The 18,634-nt window shown below is 43.7% G+C and overlaps 1 protein-coding gene across 1 annotated transcript; it reads right to left on the reverse strand.

Moving 5' to 3' along the window:
• Positions 1 to 2,073: 2,073 nt before the first annotated feature.
• On the reverse strand, positions 2,074 to 5,464 carry LOC130123071 (homeobox protein Hox-D9b-like). The gene is made up of 2 exons (XM_056292192.1): positions 4,687 to 5,464; positions 2,074 to 2,318 (listed from the first exon to the last, which is right to left on the reverse strand). Exons 1-2 carry the CDS (start codon positions 5,417 to 5,419, stop codon positions 2,074 to 2,076), a joined length of 978 nt encoding a protein of 325 aa, XP_056148167.1. The 5' UTR covers positions 5,420 to 5,464.
• Positions 5,465 to 18,634: the final 13,170 nt, after the last annotated feature.

Consider the following 18,634-nt stretch of genomic DNA (forward strand, 5'->3'; position numbering starts at 1 on the left):
TTTTAAAATGTGCACGATTTCCTTTTATCATAAAGACCCCCTAGATCTTTTATATTCATTTATTTTCCAAAATGTTTGAACTTTTCCCGAAATAATAGCCCTGTACACGAACAAATCAAATGATTTATAAACGTGTCGGCGATGAAAACGTCCTACTTATGTATCTTTGATAGAGAATCCACTTCTCTGATTTTTTCTTCTGTCCAGTCACCCATTTCCCTCTTTTGGTGTCGTCCTCGCATCACCTCAATGGAACATAAACAGCGCTGATTTAACTTGTTTGGCTCCTCCATACAATGACTTTAAAGTTTAGAAAGACACTTTTAGGCTTTAAGACAGGAAGTACTCTCTAATAAAACCCTATAGTCACTTTGACTGTCTGGACTCAATTACTTTATGGCCGCATGCTTGCACTCGTCTCTCTCCCTCTCTCCCTTTCTCTCTCTCTCTCTCTCTCTCTCTCTCTCTCTCTCTCTCTCTCTCGTGTGTGTGTGTGTGTGTGTGTGTGTGTGTGTGTGTGTGTGTGTGTGTGTGTGTGTGTGTGTGTGTGTGTGTGTGTGTGTGAAACTTATATGGGAGGAAAGTCAGGTTTATTCTTCAAATGCATGCTGTTGGTTTATGACCCTGCAGTAGGCCCAGCACTGGCAGGGCCATAGACCTGCAATAAATGACTTACACTGACCAACTTTTAAAAAAAGCGAAAGAGAGACGTCTATCCATAGACTTGGGCTACGTAACGTAAAAGAGTTTAAATACAAATCGCCATAAAGTAATAATAATGAGAAGAAGAAGAATTGTTAGTAGAAGAGGAGGAAAAGGAATTGTTAGTAGTAGTAGTGGTAGAAGAAGAAGAGTATCGATTGATCTCATAAGGCCTTAAAACCCACGCTAAGTCGGAGCCAAGAAACGATTAAAGACCCGCAACGCAACACGTCAAAGTTGTGTAATTTGCATTTTATTACAGCGAGGAAAATTAAAAAAATAGACACGAGCAGCACATGTATGGTAAATATAGCCTACGTAAATTGAAGGCCTCGGTTAGAGTTTATCTCTATCTAGAGCCTATTGGCTAACATAGCCTATTTTTACCCCCGGAGAGAATGCGTTGTTTGTGCGTCCATGTCAGCGGTCGAGTCACATTGGTTCAGTATTGACGTGCTGCCCATCAGGCTCCATTCGCTGTTATCTTACAAGACACTGTACTGATTCAGTGGGAGTCGGGGTATATAGTTTATAGCTTAACCGTGACTGGTGTTATCTTGAAGTATTAAACATCATGTGCGTGTAGAGACCCCCCCCCCCACACACACACTCACACACACACTCACACACACACACACACACACACACACACACACACACACACACACACACACACACACACACACACACAAACACACACACACACACACACACACACACACACACACACACACACACACACACACACACACACACATCGACAACAGACACAACAGCGAAAACACAGTGTGGCAGCAACATCAGCAATACATCTTTCGCTATGGAAACGTACAAGCTTGAAATGCAGGGACGCTTATCATATATATATATATGTATATATTATATATATATATATGTATATGTATATGCGGCTCTCGATCATGGCTGATAAACAGGAACTGAGTGTCTAAGATGTACGTCAGATTCCGGTTTTGACAGTGGCCCTGTGTACTTCCCAGTAGTGGTTTTAGCACTCTTCTAATCAAGGAAAGAGTGGCTGTGAGTGTCAGATATGTGACATATACAGCCCTATTTGAGGGCATGTCTGGGGAGGGGGCCCCCAAAACTGATCAGTTCACAAGTTGAGTGATCCCCGATCAAATGTTCTCCATCCCTCTTTTCAGACCGATGTTTGGCGTTCGCCCCCCCCCCCCGCAAACTGTCAAACAAATTCAAGCGAAAACATCAACAAAATAACAAGTCATCGTCAACATTGTGTTTTTTTTGTTGTTTTTTTTTAAAACAAGCGTGAGCTCATCTGAAAGAGACTAAATCAGAGCTCCTCCGTTTTATTTCGTATTAGTCCCTCATCCCGACGACCAGCTTCAGCATTCAGTTATCAACACCCCGCCTCTCCCGACTCATCAGCTTCTTCATCTTCATCCGTCTGTTCTGGAACCAGATTTTGACTTGTCTCTCCGTTAAATTCAGGACTCCCGCCACTTCCAGGCGCCTGTCCCGGGTCAGGTACATGTTATAGAGGAACTCCTTCTCCAGCTCCAGTGTCTGGTGTTTGGTGTACGGACACCTCTTCTTCCGCGTCGACTTGGCGTGGATCCAGTTAGCCGACGGGTTGGCTGTATAGAGGAGAGAGAGAGAGCAAAAATATTATACTAATTATTTCTCATAACCCCCCCTCCCCTCCGCACGCGCACGAACGCGCACGCGCGCTTACAGCCACGAGTACGTCATCGCGATCGTTCGTGTTTCATTTTCACAAAAGTGCAATTTATGTGTGTTTCGAAGAGTCGTCTCTTTTTTTTTAAAGAAATTTAAATAATATGCTGCTTTAGATATTCCCAGTTTGTTTTTTTGTTTTTGTTTTTTAAAAGAAATTGTAACAATTTGCGACACGTGTAAGGTAAGGCCAGCGTTGTTTTTACAGGGAGGTATAGGGCCAATAAAAATGCACAAATCAAGAAATGAGGTGCGTGTAGCTGGGCTAGGCTAGGCTAAGGTTACAGGCCAGCCCAGTATGATATACAGCCAACGTCGCCCGCTTCAAAAAAATATACCTAATTAGGACAGCGTTGCGTAAAGAACGCAGTAAAAACGTCTCAACATTTAAAAAAAGGAGGAATTTAATAAATCCAGATGAAGAGAGAGTCAAGCTGAAACTTATAATAACTGTTTGCTTTTCCAGTAAGTCACCAAAAAAATGTCGTGTGAGTCTATTTAAATAGACGTTGCGTACATGGCGTCATTGTGGTTTTGGTGTGTCAAAATAAGACAGCCGACTATACATGTTTTTTTTTTTGCTAACAACTGATGGGACACTAAATAAAAACAATAATAACAGCAATAATAAAAATAACAACAACAATAATAATAATGATAATAATAATAATAATAATAAATGCCATGGGAGCACACTATTATAGGTGACTCGAATGGCATTTATTAGAATTACCAGCACATGTGACGTCACGTGTGTACGTGTTGGAGTGTCTTTCTGTCCAGCACCTAACACTTAACAGTTTGTTCCTTCTCTCTCTTTTCCATCGACTAGTAGTGGAGAATAGAGACAGCACGTGCAATGTTGTACTCTCACTAAAGTTTTGCGCTGTCGGGTATGCGTGTGAGCGCGTGCGCGTGCATTTAATTGACAAGCTGCTCAATTCACACAACGCTTATACGTCATGGGTTGTTTCCCGGGGCCTTACAAATATATATAGGCGGTAGTAAGAGTACATATCTAGTAAAAAAAAAAACTAAAAAAACCTTTTAAATATATATATATATATATATATATATATATATATATATATATATATATATATATATATATATATATATATATATATATGGCAGTTTTGGAGCAATGGGGAGATTGTTTGGACCACGAAGGGACTTTGTAAAAATCTAATTGAGTTGTAAAACGAAAGAAAACTATAGCCCGAAAAGCAAAAAGAAGTTTGACTCGGTGGTCGTTCACCATTTTACCAATACTGCTATGACACTACCTATAGGCCTTTTCCCCTTCTCGTCTTCCCTTTAAAAAAAAACTATTTGTGGACAAACTTTTATTTTCAAGCTTGAATATATTTCCCTGTTAGGCCGGGGTTAATGTAGTCTCATTTATGCTAGTTTTTGGCCAATTACCGTTTTAGTTCCTGGCATATCGCCTATAGCTCGTACGGTTTACCACATTGTGGACATAAATTTTTTTAAAAAAAATCTATCATTAAAAAGACACAACGGTTGCAGTAAAATGTGTAACAAACGTGTTAATAAAGCCCCCAGCAAGGGTCTCCGAAACCACTCTTGTACTAGAAGACGGTCCCTGAAGTGGCCATAAACCCTACAATTGTGACTTTTGTCTACTTGGTGGACTCTGCTATACTGACGTCCCAAAATTCCCTGTTTTTCTCCAGTTCAGTATTATAATTTTATTATTTTACATCTTTACATCATATCAGATACATATAAACGAGCCTCTCGGCGTGGGCTGCTCATTTCTCCGTGTAGAGACCAGCTTCCAGCCTCCCAGCGCTGCAAATGGACTCTCAAACCTCCTTTACTCGCTATTTCCAACACTGCGAGAACATTTCACCTCATCTCATCTCATTTCTTTTTATTTGCCCTATCAGTTTTTGTTTTGTTTTGTTTTGTTGTGTTTTTTTTGTTTTTGTTTTTTTGTTTGTTTTTGTTTTGGGGTCAGTCTAGACCCTCGTTCTGTTTGGAGCGCTACGGTACCCAATCATTAAACGGCAAATCGCCCCAATAACGCCCACGGTGCGATGGCTTTAGTGGACATGTGAGTATAACATTTCACTATTTACAAGACATTTATCGTCCAGTAAAAAGTCGCACGCGCAGACGCGCGCTCCCATTGTACACTCTAAAGCCCGTAAAACGCCATTACAAATCCCAGCCTCTGCGTGTGTGTGTGTGTGTGTGTGTGTGTGTGTGTGTGTGTGTTTGTGTGTGTGTGTTATTCCTTACTGGGCTCAACGTGCTGCTGTGCTTTGCTCTCAGCATCCTCTCCGCCTTGCTCGCTCTTTCTCCCCGACTCCTCCTCGGCCTGACGCCGCTCGGAGGACACCCGAGCCAGGCTCACGTAGGTGGGGCGCTCGGCTGCGTTTTTGGCCCGCAGCGGCGAACTGTTCGGTTTTATTGCCTCGTACCTCGGGGGGCCGCCGTCGGAGAGGTCGGCCTGAGCGGGTAAGCAGACGGAAAAGCCCGCCGATGTTTGGGACAAGGGGGCGGAGGCGGACGTCTCCTCCCAGCAGCGGACAAACCTGCATTCGGAGGACACGGCGCTCATCGGAGGTGCGAGGTGCTGGCTCGGGGTCGGCGTTTGAGAGGAGACGTAGTAAGGGTGGTGGTGGTGGTGGTGGTGGCTGAAGGGGTGATGGTGGGAGTGAAAGAGTCCGGAGAGGGAGGCGGAGGAGGCGGACTGGAGCTGCGGAGGAGCCGCCGGGGGAGACGAAGAGGTGGTGGTGGTGCTGGTGCTGGTACTGGTCCAAGTGGGAAGCCCATTTAAGACCGTTTGCCGGAATCCGTTGGAGAAACTGGAGACGGTGGAACAGAGCGTCTCTTCCTCCGTCCCGCAAGCCGCCGCCGCCGGTTTTCCTCCGTGGGCCGCCGCCGTCTGCAAACCTCCCGGGATGAAATGCGCACCGTAAAGATCCTCCGTCTCGTGGGCCATCATCGAGTAGTAATTTGTTAGCGACATGTTTATTTTATCATTTCAATAAAACTATTTAAGGGTGACTGTAAAACGTTAGGTGGGGTGGTAGATGCTTTCATCTTCTCCTATAAACGGTAGTATTTTTTCCCCCTGCTCTTTCCTCCCTCCCGGCTGGCCATTGGTCGGGCTGTGGATCACATGGTTAATCTATATTTACCCATTATAGGAGGTAAATCACTTCATTCTTTTGTGTTCAGTTATGTGACCGTGGCCTCCGCCGGGGCAGCGCCGAGCATTTGGGAGCCTATACGTTTTTTAAAACCGCTGAATTTCCATCATTTTACAAGGCGTGCTGAATGAGAAATATGCCAGGGATCCTTTTAACAAGCTTGTTGGGTATTTTATGACAGAGAGAGAGAGAGGGAGAGAGAGAGGGAGTGAGAGGGGGAGAGAGAGGTGTGAAGGATAGGTTTGGAAATGGCCATGGTTCCCCGTCCAAACACAAACAGTAGATAGATCTCCAACGAATAACAAAGTAAAGAAACATAGCTGGATGACTGAACTGAAAGGGGGTGAAAGAAAGAAAGAAAGAAAGAAAGAAAGAAAGAAAGAAAGAAGAGTACTGTATGCCTTGTTTAGACGTTTTTCTGCTTAAATGCTTGGTTGCAGATCTCAGAGATGTGCACCGGACCACCTTTATTATGGGCCAAGATATGACTGTCTATCTATCTATCTATCTATCTATCTATCTGTAAAAAATCTGTCATATAAAAGTTTTTTCCTTTTTATTTCACATATTTTCCTGTATTTCAGAAATACACGGAAATGTTAATAAAATTACAAACATAGAACTTACGTGTCTAACATCAAATTACATGAACTGTATATTTATGAGTTGGTTAATTTCTGTTATTTTACAGTATTTTATTGGCGCCCCAGCTACCGGAAATGTCCGGGTTTTTTGGGGTTTTTTTTAAGGATATTTTAGATCTATCGATCAAAGCACATCTTAGAAGTGTTGTTTTTAAGAAATACAAAAATCAACATGGCAAAAACGAAGATTCTCCGTTTCAAGAGGCTGATTTCAATTTCCAGTTCCGGTCAGATTTGGACTGAACTGTGCGCGTCCACGGCGGATAAAATAAGCAAAAAAAACCAAAAAACCTCTTCAGTCAATCATTGAAAACAGATTCATCATGGTTTCAGAGGGAAACAGCGGACATCTCCACAACTTGACTTGTTGCGTGAGACAGCACACAAGTTAACAAGCAACGCCATCGGCAGAACGGGTGTCACAAAATACTAATGGACTTCACGCGTGAGTTTACGGAAGTATAGAAACAATCACAATGTTTGTTCACAATAACTTCCGGGTATTGTATTTGCGTGGAGCAAACAGGGGCGAGGAACTGAAATGTAGGCCCAATCCCAATGTCCACAATCACGGACTCACAGTTTTTGATGAGGGTCCCGCTAAATCTGTGAGGGCTCGTGCTGCGTTCCATGTTTTTCTTCTTCTTCAATTTCCCCCCTTTTTCACCCCAATTGTACCTGGCCAATTACCCCGCTCCTTTTGAGCCGTCCTGATCGATGCTCCACCCCCTCTCTGCCGATTCGGGGGGCGCCCCGACTGACCAGAGGAGGCGCTAGTGCAACGACCGGGACAAATACCCACATCCGGCTTCCCACCCGCAGACACGGCCAATTGTGTCTGTAGAGACGCCCGACCAAGCCGGAGTAACACGGGGATTCGACCCGGCGATCCCGTGTTGGTAGGCAACGAAATAGACCGCCACGCTACCCGGACGCCTTTGTTGCGTTCCATTTACCTCGGAAGTCGGAGGTGAGAATGACGTCACACCCGAGTTGCTCTTGTTCTAGTACAAGTCGGAAAACCAAGACTCTAGCCAGGTCAGCCATCGTTAGCCATTGTTAGCAATACCAGTTGATAACAACACATTACGCAGTGCTCTTTGGGCATACAAACACCGTGGCAACATGTCCGCAGATAGAAGTTGGACAGTACTGTGTGTACGACTGATTTAATGAGATACAAATAAGACAGAAGTGCTATCAACAGTATATTACTACAGCTTTCATACTCTTGATGTGCGGAGCAGCATTTTGGATTTTGAGGTCAGGGTTGGTTAGGTTCTTCCCAGTACAAACGGAACACACCCCTAGGGCTGCCCCACTGTCAAATCGTCAAGTGCATGGGGACTCTCTCGCAGACATTTTGAGCACTTTATACACACTTTCCGTGAGTCCGAATTTCTGCAGACTGCCTGAAGAAATTACCCACAGTTCATAGCGGTGTGACGTTAAACACGGGGTTACCAGGGGAAGCCCGGAAGCTTAAAAAAACGGCAAACAAGCATGGAAGAACACATGGGCACATGGGTGTTCCACATGGCACAATAACTACATTTACAAAGAAACAATACATTAACAAGGATTTAAGATGGCACATAAAAAACATGAAATCAGAGGAATGCAAGCTTATGCTATATTATACGACTAGTTTATTCATTAGCCATGTCTTTCCATTTCTGCTTAATGATGCTGTTTTGACAAAAACAGGTAAATTGATTACTCGACAATTACCTCTCGTCCACTCTGTGAGGCAAGAGCCTGGAAGACGTTCAAATCAGGCAGTCAGTCCCTTAAGTGCCTTGGCCGTGAAGAAGGTATAAAACGTAAAATAAAAAGTCCCAAACCCACAACAGTACAAAACATGTTTTGGCGTCGTCAAGGTAACGTGATATATCACAAAGTGCTGTCCCATTCCGATTCATAACATTCAAGCCCTTGCAGCCTCTCACACTCAAGCACTTACCGGGTGATGTCAATTAAAGGCGCTACGATATTTTCCCCCACTACATGTCGTACTAGGGCGCCAGTATCAAATGCTGCGTTCCAGACAACTCGGAAGTTGAGCTATCAGCCCTCCTACTAGAAAAAGTACAATGGAACGCCAATCAAAATTGGAGTTCCCGCTCGTAACCTCGGGGCAAATCCATCTACCCCAACTTCATGGAGAATCTGACCTCACACAACAATGGCAGCACCCAAGGAGGAGCATAGTGTAAATGCTAAACCCATCAACTAAAAGTCAACCTAAAGTTTATTTGTCTGTATTTAATTAAAATAATACATACTATCATATAGTAAAAACTGTTCTCCATGTAAATTGGTGTCAAAATATGTTGCCAATGTTATTTGGTAGCTGGTTATGATAAACAATCTTAAAGTTATCTTCTCCGCTCGCGTTATTCCTCTGTTTTATTTGTATATGCAAGGAGACTGCACTGCTGGCCGTTGAATTGTCTATACACATGCCAGAAAACACCAGTTTGTCACGGTCAGGCATGTTTTTGTTTATGTTTGGCGTTGTGCACCTGGGACGCTTGGAGGTCGGAAATTGGAAATTTGAAGTGGGGAAATGCCGACCTTGGAATTTGAATGGAACGCAACATCAGACCAAACCAAATGGGGACATCTTCCAAACCTCTTCTCTCCCTTCGCGTTCCTCCGCCTCCCCCTCCCTTTGTGTCCTCAGCAAGCTTTTAAGAAACAGAAAGCGTCCCATGAACCCACGAGATACATGGAAGATAGTTACCCTTTTGTGTGCAATGCCAAGTGGCGAGGTAAGTACACTAGGCAAGCAAGAGGATGTACATCTTGGCTCTTATTTCGTTGGTTGGAATACCGATTTTTACAGTATAGAGTTGGTTTTATTAACATTAGTAATGTATTCAGCATGGTAAGGAGCTATTTTTTCGATCTGCCGAGTGACCGAAATCCACGTAACAAAATTATTAGCTTGCTAGCTATCCTGCTAAGGCTAGCTACCGAAAACATCAAGTAAACCATGTTTTAGGTAGCTAAAGTTTAAAGAGATACTTGCATCAAAGTCCGACTTTTCCTGTTGTTAATCGATGTAAGGAGTGTGGATGTGATCGATGAGACAAATGGTAGCCCTAAAATCACATTTATGGCCAGACGAGAGATATCGGCGGTCGAGTAACTGATTTCCGGTTGGCGAAAATGTGGTAATTTGCCACGTCACAAATTATCTTTAGCATAGAGGGCGTGTCCGTAGTGGGACGCTGTAAAAGCGGAGACGCACCCGTTTGGCCCGAAGGAATACGGCTGTATTAGCTGAGCAGCACATTCGTGAGGCGGGCGAGTAGTCAACTTCCACTGAGAAAGAAGAACGTCTTCCACTTCCACATCCTCAACCTCAAAGCTGCTGTCGGTGGTCTCGTCGCTCTCGCTCGCCATTATTATTATTATTATTATTATTATCATTTTGTAAAGTGACGACAGTGCAGGAAGGGGGCTGTCACCAGTGAATTTCTCGTTTTCTACGGCAAGCGGTTTAGCCCACCCAGGCACACCCACACGACCACCCTGAATTTCATTAGCCAATAGCTATGAAATCATAAAACCACACCTACTTTTCGGTTGTAATTCAAACCACCCGTGTTAAAAATGTGCTCAGAAACAGCATGAAAGTGTCTCTTTCATGGTTTCAATTGAATGTTTGGGACACCGCCAGCAAATGGCTATGACTACAGTATACTTCTTTCGGCTGTTTTTTCTATGCTAATATGAAAACATGGCCAAGATGTATTCATTCATAAAGTGTAGTGTTTTTTTGTTGTTACAAATTTGAAACCCCCTTGAATCACCACTGTTTCTTTACAGTCAGACTTTAATCGCACTGCAGAGGCAAGTGGCAGGCGGCAGCCATCTCGGGTGAGAAGGCGAAGGGAACAAGGCGGGAGAAGCAGAGGAGCCAGGAGCAGAGCAGCTAGAGATGCAAGGTGCACAGAAGGGGCAGCTCAAGTGGAGGCAGATGAGGGAGATTATATTATTTTCTTTGCTTCAAACGTCAATAATGTCCATTAACCCTGACCTTAACCCTAACGTCCATCAGGGTTCAGGGTTCAGGGCTTAGGCCTTGGGGGGGGGGGCATTGGGATTGGGCCATACCCTCTAGTGAAGAAAAATTGTTGTCTAGTTGTGTATGGGGGTGCCGGGTAACGATAAAAAGTTTTTCAGATATCCATCTGCGAAGACCAAACATGCTCAGCGACACCAGTGCAGTGCCCGCTTGGGTGTAATACCCCCAGTGATTAAAGTGGGCCGGAATTACCCGGATCCCGACACCGGCACTTCCCCTCCTCCCCCAAGTCAACCGGAGCTGAGATCCGGCACTCTGTAGACGGGAGTAATTTCAACCTTTTTGTCATAGTAACATTTAAAACAAAAAACATGATGCAGCCAATTCACAAGCATTACAAAATAAATCGCAAACAAAGTCGTTCTTCTATTTTTATACTACTTCACTTTTTCTAAAAGTTTGAATGATATCGCGTCCTCACGTGACCCGCACCTGCCTGCTGTGTGGCTTCACCAGACTTGACATCAAAAGAGGCTGGTTTCACACTCAAGGGTCCGGGTCAGTTCACCGCACCAGGCAGACAAGACTCGAGAGAGCGTCAACCTGCTACCTGCACTATTATCCTGGATTGGGGGGCATAAAGAGTGAGTATCTTCAGTGTATTTCCAATAGTTTCATCTAGCTCTGCTGTGGTTTTCATTCAAGCAACTAACGTTAACGAACGTAACATTAGCTAGCTAGCTAATGTAACCGGTTATTTTCTTGCCCGGTGCGGGATTCGATACGGGATGTACTGCATCACAAGGCGACATCACTAACCGCTCGGCTAAAGAGTCAGACCCGTTAGCTAGGGACTAACGTCTCTTATTAGTAGTTTACACTAACTAGCTATCTTCCACCCGGTAACGTTGCTAGCTAGTTGCTGACGTTGCTGGCTAGTTGTTTGAATGCTGCTAGGCAAGCTAACTATCGGTAGCATCCGGTAACGTTACCGGTAGCTAGCTAGTTATGGTAGCTATTATTAGCTAACAATGCTAACGTCGGGACTACTGGACCAGTGGTCAGCTAGCCTAACGTTAGCTAGCTACCTATCACTCCCGCACTTTTGCCACCTCTCTAATACAGAGATCCCCCACTTACCAAATCCCACTTTAACCCCTGAATACCCCCTCCGACCACAATGTGGTTTGTAACAGCAGCGTGGCGCTATTCGTGCGGTTACTGCGGGAAGAACGTCTCTCTATGTACGTATGCATGTCTGTCCTTCAATTTTCTCAATAACCACTCACCCAAACAACTTCACACTCAACACTGCACTTGCTTGGGTCCTCAGCAATGTACACCCGAAAAGTGCGAAGTCGATCAGATCAACGGTTGTCGAGAAAATCGAAGGACAGACAGATAGACAGACAGACTCTTTCCATTTTGGTTAGATGTTCCTTCCCTTTTCTCATTCTCTCCTGGGTTGAATCCGTTTCACGTTTCCTTACAGCCTTTCATGCATTGTTGAATGAAATGACACTGATTTGTAATTGATAAAATTAATTCGACATCTGGCAGCATAGTGTTGACTGTTTTCTTTTTCCAAAGTTTATACATCTCATTCATCTAAAATGCATGTTTGAGGCTTTCATATTTCATTAATAACAACACGTTCACTAACGTTAGGTTGGCGACCTAATTTACCTGTTGAGCCACAGACTAAAGAAAATGACAGCTTGAGTTTACCCAAAACTAGCAGGTAGTCCGACCACCGGTGCGATTTAGATAAATGAGATGTAGATTTGGTTTATCAAAGATGCTAGCAAAGCAACACGGTGCATAAAATGAGCACAGCAGAAACGTCAGATAGATCGGACCACCGTGTTTAACTACATATGTTTAAACGTTACAACGGCTGAAAATGACAACAGAAATAAACAAGTTTGCCTGTTTCACATAGCTCTATGCAAATCAACCGCCAGTTGCTGTCAACCGGAAGTGACTGTTGTTGTTAGCGCGACGTCACGGTGATTCTGTCTATGAAATAGTTATAGTTCTTATATCTAATATATTGTAGTGAATTCGGGGGGGGGGGGGGCAACCACAGGAACTGCCGCGGCCGGAACGCGAACCCGTATCGCCCGCACGGCGGGAGACAACGTTAACCAGTCGACTAAAGGGTCCGACCCGTTAGCTAAGGGCTAACGTGTCTACTTATCCATGCACGTTACAATATTTAAATGAGTTGTGTCTTGCCTATTCGCCTAAGCTATAGCTTATATCAGAAACGCACTTGGAAGCAAATAAAAGCGCGAAAGCATAATTCAAACTCGTAATATATTATCTTCTTTTATGGCGCTCGTTTACTTCCTTTATAGCAATTTAAGGCCTCGGTTTACACTTGAGGTTCACTCTCTATCAAGGCAAGCCAACTGTAAGAAGGCTGAGGCCTGTAAAATGGGTGAGGGAGGGGGTCCCTCATCATCACCTTTCCCCCTCACTCAAAGGCTGCCACATCCACGGAGGATAATAACCCCCCCACCCACCTCAGTCTCACCCCCCACCTACCCAACGACCACTCAAGCGCCTGCAACATGTTATCAAATGTAGATGTTGGCTAATTAACCCTCATCCTCTCGCATATATCCTCCTTCATTTCCCACATTGACTGATAGTCACCATGTCAGGGGGGCTCCTCCTGCATGGTAGCATGTGGTGCAGTAGTGATAACACTGTATGGAGCATACCCAGTAGTAGAGTACTTGAAACACTGTGCAATAGGATGAAAGTAAATATTTAGTGGGGTCATTTCTAATTATTCGGTGTCTTACATCATGCCTGTTGTCCTACCAGATGATGGCTGGCTGCTCCCGTTTCCCTGTGGAGGTTTTCACCGACCATTTCCAGAGGACGTCTTTGTACATTAGCTATTCATATTTCACCTGATCACCCATGTGTCTAGCTGACATGATGAACGAGAAGAACATCACTTAACAAATGTAGACTATTTATAATCTAATCCCCTTCTAGGTGCCCGTAAAAGGGCTGTATAAAATCCTCCTGAGAAAAAATGTGACCTTGGAAGAAAAAAAGAAAGAAATATTATAGTGGAGCACCGGTTAAAGGTGGGCGTACCGCATATTCCTTCAATGGGGTGAAATTATGGTCGAAAATTGAAGATAGTCATTCGCATGAAATAAAGAAAAAATGCAAATCACATTGTCTTCGCGCGCGTGCGCGTGTGTGCACGTGCGCGTGCTTTATCCTGTAGTCAAGGTGTTCTCGTGGTCGTTTATCGAGCATCAAGTACATTTGGGGGAATACGCAGAATTTTTTTTTAATGCCTGCCATTTTTTTCTCTTTCCCGCAAGAGTGGTTAGTAATTACAATTAGAGCAATCATACTTCGATTTACGGGCTGGGGTGTGCGTGAACCAAATGCTTATTTCCTTTGGTTTAGATGAGAAACCAGCGACCTCTTTTGCACTACCCATGCCATCTGCTAGACTTTCTCCCATGAGGTCAAATTCATTTCTCCAAACCTTTTTTTTCCTTCCGGGAGACTGAATTTACAGTCCGCACAATGCATCGCCTGGGACTGCACAGCACAGCGCGGCCATAACCCAACTCAGCTCCAAACTTCTTGACCTTCCCTCTCTCAGCATGGCAACAGACGTCCATAATTTTTCCACCTAGATCTCGGTTCAAATCTCTTTTGCACAGTAGGCCTATGTCAGGCTATGTTTAGAAAACACACGTCTAAACATTTAGTCGCAGCGTTACTTGCAGGGGATATAACAAACTGTTTAACGCAACACAAATGGCCGCCTGGATCAGTGGCTCCGCGTCCCGGTTACTGGTTTAAACGCGGCCTTATTTTGCGGCACATGCTGCGTGTCAATACATGCTGCGGTAAGCGTTAGCGCGAGCAAAACATGAACGGCGTTACACGTTGCAGGGGCTGGGACACACTACACGAAGAAGAAAAGCAACACGTAGAAGAACTTTAGTCAAAAAAAACAAAACAAAACGTAAAAATGTCCAGCTGCCTGCGTTCAAATGTACACATTTACGATCGCGAAAATCGGAAAACGAGTTAAATAGGAAGCAGGTGGGCGAGCAAAACGTAAGAAAGCAGTGTCGGTGAGGCCTGCCATGACTACTCTCGGTGCAGATCTGCTAGTACTTATAATGCAGCGTTATAGGCTGCGATGTTACTGGCCAGCTAAATAACGAGGAAAAAGAACAAAGGAATGTAAAAAAGAAGAAGAGATTTTCACTGAAATGTAGCCTGGAATTTTAAAATCCACGACCAGCAAGCCATGTTTAAAATGCAAAATGTATCCCAGAAGGTCCCATAAAAGGGCGTAGACTCGAGCTGCTGTTTCCATCATCAATCGGGGGGGGGGGGGGCGACGACAAACAAATAAAACATAAACCAAGACAGCACAGAACTCCACATCTAAAGTCGATGATGGCTTTAACTGTCTAACTCGCAATCAGAAATCGCACTGATTTTGTTTTTGTTTTTTTGGATCGTGTCCTCGAAAGAAAAGGTTCACTGCAGCATTTACGCACCAGTGGCACAATAGAGGGCTGGTTTATTGCCAGGCGAGCGAGTCGCTTTGGTTCTTCATACAGCGCAAGTTCTGCATTCATCAGGTATGCGCTTGCAAACACCCACACCCACACACACGCACACGCGCGCGCACACAAACTGTTCTCCGATTTAAGAGAGCGAGAGCGAGAGCGCGAGAGGGGGAGAGGGCGAAACAAAGGGAGCAGACAGTCTGTATTGGCCCCAATAAAGTCATTATCATTAGTCAATGGTCAATGGTTGGAGGTGTTCGCTGGTTGGTCGCGGTTCAAGGCGCGCCGCCAGCCTTGGACTCGCTGTCTGTTTCTCCTGTCGAGTTCAGCGTTGTGCAAGGTCTGGCTGGGGGACCCACAGTAAGAGGACCAGCAATGGACGGAGACGACATCTGTACACTTCTTTTGTGTGTGTGTGTGTGTTTAACTCTTACAATATATAGGCCTGGAAGGACACTGCACTGTGGCTGTCAAGATGAGGGAATTCAAAATGTATCTTCTCTTATATTTTCTCTTACATGGTTTGCAAGTCGGCCCGTATCAGATTGTCTGCTAAGATGTCGTTCTACCAAAACAAACTGAACTCATTGCACGGTTTGGGTCGATTTCATTTTGTTATTGCAGAAGTGACTGCAGATGGCCGTGCTTTTCACTGTGATGCTGTTTTAAAAGACTGGCAGTCCTGGTCATGGACTATATCTCAGCGGTTTTCCAACTTGTTTTACTTGGAAGGGACACAATTTCAAGAGCCCCCCCCCCCCCAAAAGCTCATTTTTCCAACTTTTTTTTCTTGGTGATCCATTGAAATCTAGCCTGCAGTTTCAGGCCTCCAGCTGAGTTTTAGTCACCTTCCTTTACATCCACAGGGACTATGTGGCACATCATACATTTCTCACTTCAAAGTTATAGTCATAGGGTTGAAAACTCCTGCAGTTGTGGAGATTTTATTTTTTTTGTCACCCCAATTTCACTGCACCTGAGGCAAACCTTTGGGTCTGCATTACATGCACAAATGTACTAATAACATGGAAAAGGTGCCTTAACAACAAAGGAAGCCCCATTTCAGGAAACAAAACTAGCGTTAACATCTATTTTTTAGATCCCAGTTAGCCTAATGTGAGCATGGGATGCATAGGTCTGGAAAAAAAATCTAAATTTTTCAAATGTAGCATTCTCAAAGTTGCTTCAAATCTGAAGTGAAAGTCTCAGTTTTAGCTAGAGAAAAGTAAATTCAAGATAAAATACATACTACATATATACATACATACATGGACATGCACACAGAAAAATGGGCACAAACCTAAGTTGATGTGAACACACTCAAAAAGTCTCGCCGTGTCGCACACACATAATTCAGTTAGAACAACCCACGTGACAAAATAGCATGATTTTTTTTTCTATCACCGATTATTATTTCAATTAGAAATATCCTCACAGGCACCCATTATTACCCTGGAGATTGCACTTGTTATGCCGTTTCAGCGTAATAGTCTATTGCCTCAAAGCACCTAAACAAAATATATCAGCTTTCCTGTCTGAATAAATATAAAATCTACACTTACAATTACAAAGATTGAGATTGTCTGGAGATACGTGGTAAAATCAGTATACCTGAAATGGTAACATCAAATGAAATTCAGATGTGGCGACTCAGATAAGGCTTGATTTCATGTTTCCAGGTACAAGTAAAATCTTGTAGGAGCAAAGTCTTATAAATAAGAACAGAGTACATTGAATGGGGGGAGAAGGGGAATACAAAATAGTGATATCAGCTAGACAGTAAAATTATCTATCTAGATATAGATGTAAATTCATATAGATATATGTTTACCACAATTTGCAGCATACTTGCAGCATATGCTTCAATGCGTTTTTTGGAAAAGCAACAATTTCTCTGAGTTGATGCAAAAAATCAATTCATTGTCATTGCATGAGGTACCTTTTTTCTTCTTTTTTACTGTTCTTTCCTATCTTTCTTTGCAAAGTCAAAATTCTAACTCTATGTCATGTTCGAAGATTTCACCAGCTGCTTCAATGTTTTTGCAATGCTTTTACAAAGGTCATGATTGCATCCCCATAGCATGTTCCCGAGGGAATCGGTACAAATAAAAGCCGGTGGAAAGAGGGCTAATAGTTTCGCCATGTCTTTCTCAGGAATCCCAAATCCAGAACACATGAGACCCATGCGCATTGTGTCCGTAGCAAACAAGAGCAGTCTTGAGCAAATGTTTCCAAAAAGCAAGAGCACTACATTGCTGTTCAACATTAGGTCTAAACAGGGCAAAAGTATCATTTCAAACTAAACTGGAAATTACTCGCCAAGTCTGAAACATATCCAAGTGTCTGTGTGTTGGAGCTGCCGAAAGCTCACGGGCCTGAAACTGTTCAGTCCTGCAGAATGCTGCACTTGGTTCACATCACTGCATCAGTGGACTGGTATTTCTGAAGAGTGTGACGCAGTGTTCTCAGTACTGGAGGAGAGAAAGTGAGAAAATTTGCTGAAAAAATTGAGTTTTAGCAATGGAGCATGGGCAGGGAAGCTGTTCTACAATAATGCAGGGATGGATGCCTGGACTGCGGAACGGGGGGGGGATGAGGAGCATGAGGGTGCGGAGCGATGCAGAACATTGTCCCTTTTTCATTTGGGGATGATGTTCGACAAAGACTTGAGGAACATGTCTCAATTGTCGAGCCTTGCGAGTGAGATCATTTGGAGGAGCGTCTGTCTCACAGGAGATCTGGAGGAACAGAGACGATCGATCATGGTATAAAGAGCCGAGTTTGCATTTTGGCTCTGTTTGGATGAGTGTGACGAGAAGGACAAAGTGCCGCCTTTTCACATTCCTTGGTTGTTGTAGGATGTGACTATTTCCAATGCACAATAAGCAGTTTTTTTGGGGGGGGTTGGGTTTGGTTTTTTTTGCAAGAAAGGAAGGAGTACATTTTCTCTACAGAAAACACATGACTGTTTTTGGGGACATTCAAATCAAGGCTGTGATGTATTTGCAGAGAGCTCAAAACAGAATCAGTAAAGAGACCAGTGGGATAAAAGAAGTGTTTTCTGCATAGCTGTGCAGAGAAGCCAATGTTTCTGACTGCACATTGTAGGTTTGTATTGTTGTCAGTGAACAATGCGGGGGGCTAAGACTGAGACTTAAGGGCCTATACCCTGCCGATACATCAAGGAATAGAGCTGAGATGTTTGGACAAATGTCTTGCATCATATTGGAAATCCAGTACAAAGTCATTAAAAAAAAGACTAGGGGACTTTGAGTGATCATAGATACCATTACTACTCCATCTAGCTATTGACATGCTTTTGCATGGTCAGATTGAAGCCTTTCAGAAGTGATCATTGTTTTCTGCCGAGTTCTCGTTGCATTTTTAAGATGGCTTTGTGAAGAGGGATGCTAATAAAGCACACGGAGGCTTTAAACTAGAGGAGTGAATTTTACAGAAAGCCTTGCACCCTATCCAATACAATCACCAGGTCAGAAAAGAATGGCAATGAAGTTAGGGATTTGGTGGCACTTCGGTGCAACCGTAGGATATTTCACTAAATCGACTCTCTTTTTGGCATTTGCTAGTGAACACAGGAAGGATATTGCCACTGATTTAAATGAAGTGCACTTGCATTAAAAAAAAAAACCCAAAAAAAACTTATAATCGCAACACCAAAATCAGCAATATCCTGGTGATCCCTCTATTCAGACGCATGATTCCCGTTCTTTTCCTTGCTGGTTGTGTTGATCCATCCATCCGTCCGTCTATACTTGTCCA

Source organism: Lampris incognitus, chromosome 13 (genome assembly GCF_029633865.1).
Source record: "Lampris incognitus isolate fLamInc1 chromosome 13, fLamInc1.hap2, whole genome shotgun sequence".
NCBI classification, from domain to species: Eukaryota; Metazoa; Chordata; class Actinopteri; order Lampriformes; family Lampridae; genus Lampris; species Lampris incognitus.

Bases quoted from the DNA above. Each gene is read 5' to 3' on its own strand.
- LOC130123071 (XM_056292192.1), bottom strand. From the start codon at position 5,419: ATGTCGCTAACAAATTACTACTCGATGATGGCCCACGAGACGGAGGAT. The intron at 2,319-4,686 runs GTAAGGAATAAC...TCCTCTATACAG, and splicing joins ACAGCAGCACGTTGAGCCCA to CCAACCCGTCGGCTAACTGG.